The following is a 5,418-nucleotide window of genomic DNA, read 5'->3' on the forward strand; positions in this document are numbered from 1 at the left end:
AGGGTCGCTATGAGTCGACGGCACATAACAACAACAAACAACAAACAACAAACTGAAGAGGGCCTGCAGTGTTTGCAGCAAAAAGTCAAGTACTGCAGTCTTCAATATGGATTGAAACTCAACACCAAGAAAACAAAGATTCTCACCACAGGTCCAGGTGGCAGCACCATGATATATGGAGAAGAGATTGAGGTTGTTAACAATTTCAGCTTGCTTGGCTCCACAATCAGCAGTCAGAAAATAAAAAGATGAATTGCATTAGGAAAATCTGCTGTCAGGGACCTCTCCAGAAAGCTAAAGAGCAATGTTGTCAGTCTGGAGACTAAGGTGTGCCTGATCCAGGTCATGGTCTTTGCAATTGCTTGCTATGCATCAATAAGCTGGACAATGACTAATGATGACAGAGGAAGAATTGATGTCTTTGTGTCATGGTGCTGGAGAAGAGAACATACTATGGACTGCCAAGAGAACCAATAGATTTGTCCCGGAGAGGATGAAGCCAAATTACTCCTTGGAGAAAAGGATTTTGAAGCTCCATCTCACACCCTTTGTGCATGTTGCAAGGAGGGACCAATCACTGGGGAAAGACATCATGCTTGGAAGGATGGAGGGACAGCACAAGAGAGGAGAACTCTGGAGGAGATGAACTGACACAGAAACTGAGGTAATGGGCTTACAGGTGTTGGAGATAGTGAGACTGGCTCAGGATAGGGCAGGGTTCAGAGCTGTTGTACATAGGGATGCTATGAGTGGCAAGTGACTTGACATCACATAACAACAGCATGATAACAAATTATATTCTTCCATTTAGAAAAGGGGAAATTGGGACTCAGAAGATCAAAATGACTTGTCCAATACATGAGCAGTCCTGCTGTGTTGCTATTTTTTATGGTATGAGAAGACATGTATAGTTATAAAGTCACTGAATTGTACACTTAAATGGCAAATTAAAAAAATTATTTTATATTGGTTTGTTCACAATGTTCATATATACATTGTGTTTCACACTATTCTTCATTCATACAGTGTTTTGCAAAATCATTCCCCAAACTTACATTTTATAAAATCAATTACCATTGGACCATGCCCATTTAAATGGCATTTTTTCCCTTGCGTGTATTATATGTATTTTTACCATAATAAAGGAAGGTGTCTTGGTGGCTGAGTCTCTGGGGAGTAGCACTGCTAAAGACTACATTTCTCTGGCTGCTTTGAACCCACTGGTGGCTTTGAATGAGAAAAATGGGCTATCTCCTCTTGTGTGATTTACAACCTTGGAAACTGCTGGAGCGTCAGTTATCTATCAGTTCTGACTCCATGGCAATGAGTGAATTGAATGAAAACATAAAAAGGGACAGCAGAAAGTTTTAGACTGAACTTCTAATCAATTTTATGCTATAAAGAAATACACGTTTGCAATCCACTTCCTCAATGATCTGAAGAGTCTTTTTGGGCAGTGAAGTAGATCCTAGGGTAAGTCTCCCCCTAAACATTTTCACTCTCTAAACCTATGACTCTGCATAAACAGGAAAACAAAAACCTCTGTTCCAAACAGAGATGAGTCAAAGCAATGTCTTTTAACACAGTCTTAAAATAGGAAATTCTTAGGAAGGTAAAACCTTTTGATGAAGCTTACAAAGAAGATACCTTAATCTAATATTCTTGTACTTGAAAATCAAATGCAGTATCTCATTTCTTAAAACAATCAAACAAATGTCAGAAAAAAGGAAACTCTGCGAGTATGGAAATAGACTGTCTACAAGGATAATAGTAATTTAAACAAAGTGAAAAATGTCTTCTTATTCATCTAAGAAAGGTATAAACCATCCAGCATGCACTGTGGACTTGTAGTAGGAAAGATTCACTTACTTGGGTCTGCTGCAGGTGAGGGGTCCATTGGCTCCAGGTCTGTGTTACTGTTTGGATGCACCAACTTCTCCAGGGTGTGGGCATTGTCCATGGGGAGCGCCTTCCCCTTACAGCTGGTAAAGATGTCCCTGAGGTCTACTGTTTGTTTAGATTCTTGGAGGACATTCTCAGAAGATTTGTCTTTGAGTCTCAGGGAAGAAAAGAATGTGAATCTTCTGTTTGAAGGCTCTGTCAAGGTCTCTTGCAAACTCACTTTCTCCAGGAGTGTAGGGACATCGTCCATCTTGCTGTAGTGTGGGGACTCAAGATCAGAAAAGGTCTTAGATGGTCGGTTGGGCAAACTACAGGTGTGGAGAACAGGGTCAGGAGGGCTCAAGCATGAGGGCTGGGCAGCCTTGGGGGATCCCCGGGAGAAGAAGGAGGAGGTCTTGCTTGTCATGTCCCTCTCTGGGGACTGTTGGTCCCAGTCTTTATTGTAATTGGTTTTCCGTAGGCTGAATGAGCGAGTACAAGTGTGGGGCTGGTTGGTGATCAAGGTTTTTGATTTGGGCTTGGCCCAGCCCTTCTTACCACCTTCAGAGTTGGGGAGGAGGGGCTCCAGGGACCTGCGGATCACATTAGTTAGGAAACGCAGGGGGGACTTTGGGGGAGCTACATTTCGCTCTCCTACAGATTGTTCAGCTTGGGTCCCCACCTTCTCTGGAGGGTCTTTGTGGGATGATAGTGCCTCTCTAGTTGCCTGGGGAAGTGTTAGGGGTCGGGCTGGTTTCAGAACACGACCTCTACCATTATCAGAACTTTTCTGGGAAGGCTGCTTTCCAACATCAAGCCGCAAGTTCACTGGGGTTGGGATATTCCAATCCAGCAAGCTGGTCTTTTGCTCCTCTGTGAGGACTAATTTCTTTAAGCTGGGCTTCTTCTTGCTTGCCATCTCAGACCCTCCCTCTCCTGTCCTGGGACTCGTATGCCTTTCTCTGGTGTTCTCACCAGCCTTAAAAGATAGCTGTTGGTCCGTCAAACACTTGTCCTTTTCTTCAGTAGGGTGTGGGCCTGTGTGGATGGTTCTAGTGTCCCCAAAAGAAGTTGCTATGTCCTGACACCCCTCAGAACCCCTCACTCCCGGGCTCCAAGATCTGGGGCTTGAGAGGCCATCTTCAATAGGACTCACCAGGCAGTATTCCGCTCGCTCCAGGACTTCATGGTGAGGCAGGTATAGGGGTATTTCCTGAGGTGCTTCTTGGGCTCTGGTTTGCTCATGAAAGGTTGGGTTGAAGGGGCTGAAATGGCCTCTTGAGATCTGTATGGGGTGGTTGCAAGTTGTTGCCTAGAGGAGATGGGGGGGGGGAAACTGCAGTTATTGTGACATTCTAACTAATTTTTTTTGTGGGAAGTCAAATTTTATACTAAATATTAATAATAAACCAAATACAATATCAGGATATGAGAGAGGTGCAGATACAAGCTGGAATTCACCCTGAAGCACCAAGACAGAGCCTTAGGTGTTCACAGGGGTTAAGCGCTATGGCAGACATTAAGTGCTTGCATGATTCTTGTATTGTATTGTATTTGCTAACCCCTCCCTCCTGAGTCAAGCATAAGGTTTTCAATAGAAAAAGCTTAGCTTAATTTACACAGAATTCTCTTTGTGATTTGCTCCCCAGCCATTTTCAATAAAGGCACAAGGAAGCTGGGTTCAGCACTTCAGTTGTTTGAACTGCTCATTCCCTGCTTTACCTGTTTTCTTATACATTCTTGGTGTTCTGTCTCATTTTTTATTCTTTACCCTCAGTCTACAACATTTTTTAATTGGGCTTGACTGTTTAAATCCCCTTTCTTCCTCTCTTTATAACAAATCCATCTCAAGGATCTTAGATAGCTAAAGATTCTGTGTAGGAGATTCCAAAGAGCACTCTTTGTTCCAAGTGGCTGCTGCATTGGGTTTTGCATGTATCTACTTGAGGCCTTGATATTATTATTGATCTAAATCTCTCCAAGTCCAGTGCTGATGCGGAGGAGGCCAGAAGGAAAGGCAAAGGCATTGACCCTCCTTGTGACAAGCTCCTGGGCCAGTGTGGGTGGGACTGACTTAGTTTTCATGGGTCACTAGACACACAGGAGAGGACAACATCCCCCTTTGCTTGCTCAGCTATTGTCATGGAATTCTACACTGTCCTCCAATAACAAAGAGGCAAAGGCTTCTTCCTTGGAGATGGACTAGAGGGGTGATTGGCAGAAGGATGCCCTGATGATGTCTGGTTATCCTTCTCCCCTTGTACCATTAAGAAAGCAGCCATTTCCAGTGTGAACAAAAAGCACAGCTGGACTCTAGGAGAAGTAGCTGTTCCCTTCCAAGAACTCAAGGGGAGATGACTTGGACATGACCTTCACAAGAACACATGTTTTTGATATCTCATGAGTTCTACTTCCCAGAGACTAAAACAAGGTTTATCAGGTGATAGACGCTTATTAAGGAGCTTAGTAGAAGCTTATTCCTTATGAAAGAGTGAGTCTGGCCATGTATATGTAGGTGATACTCTTTTCTATTTAAGAGATATGTCATCTCCATGGTTCTATCAAAGGCGCTCTTGCTCTGTGAGGACTAGCCTTTGGATGTGGACTCCTCAATGCTTGTGTATGTCCACATCTCTACACCTCAGGGTCCAATTGGGTGACTGGCACAAAGTCAACAACCTGTAAGCTTTGGTACATGAGAATGTGTCTCTGACACTGGGTGAAGCTGTAAAACCACAAGATGAAGTCTCACAGAAGGTATGAGTGGAGAAGTCCTGGGCAGTGACGTGACAGATCACCTCTCTGGCTCCACCTTTGCATTTGGGATGACCTAAGAGTGCTTAGAATCCAGAGTTGAGAGAAAGAGGTGGGAAGAATATGGGCATATTTTCCTTCCTCTAACTGCTGAGCCATCCACGCCACTTACCTGAGGGATGGAGCCACCACTGGCAGCATTGCCCAATGCACCATCTGAAGGAGGAGATGGTGTGGGAGAGGGAGATGGAGAAGACAATGAAGGAGAAGGAGGAGGAGACATTTCCTTTGGAGGCAGCATTGCTCTTCTGTTGTTCACTGGTGTAAAATCTATCAAGGAAAGAACACATATTCCATTACAGAATGATTAGGACCTTCTTCCAGCACAAAAGAGGAGGTGTTACGTCAAGTTCCAAACCCGTAAACATAGTCAGAGTGGGGAAATGGCAGACTGATCTGGATGTCTCTGGTGCCCACAGCGAGGACTTGGAGGTGTAAGAACTGCAGGGCCCTGTGGGGAAAGGAGACCCCAGGACGAAAAACTCCAGTATCATGGCATTAAGACCAATGCAAGAATGTTCCCATGAGGTGGGACCAGGGAGTCGTTGGTGGGCTCAGAAATGGACATCTACCTCTAAAGTTTCCATTAAAGCCACTGGTTTGGGGTGGGGCTGCAGAAACCATGGAGCTCTGTGTTAAATCACTTAGTCAATAAGCCATCTGAGGTCTCTTCCCACAAGATGCTGGACCATTAGCTCTGGGTACAACAGGACAAACGTGCAC

At 44.4% G+C, this 5,418-nt stretch overlaps 1 protein-coding gene across 1 annotated transcript in view; it reads right to left on the bottom strand.

Moving 5' to 3' along the window:
- MICALCL (MICAL C-terminal like) overlaps window positions 1-4,936 on the bottom strand; it is a 51,636-nt gene extending 46,700 nt beyond the window's left edge. Inside the window, exons 1-2 of the mRNA XM_006885589.1 lie at window positions 4,808-4,936; window positions 1,870-3,193 (exon numbers count right to left, since the gene is read on the bottom strand). Coding sequence (XP_006885651.1) covers window positions 1,870-3,193; window positions 4,808-4,936 — 1,453 coding nt within the window. The remainder of the gene's footprint in view (window positions 1-1,869; window positions 3,194-4,807) is intronic.
- Between the last annotated feature and the right edge of the window lie 482 nt (window positions 4,937-5,418).

The sequence above is a fragment of the Elephantulus edwardii genome, unplaced genomic scaffold, assembly GCF_000299155.1.
Source record: "Elephantulus edwardii isolate Elephantulus edwardi_28Jun2011 unplaced genomic scaffold, EleEdw1.0 scaffold00044, whole genome shotgun sequence".
Lineage (NCBI taxonomy): Eukaryota > Metazoa > Chordata > Mammalia > Macroscelidea > Macroscelididae > Elephantulus > Elephantulus edwardii.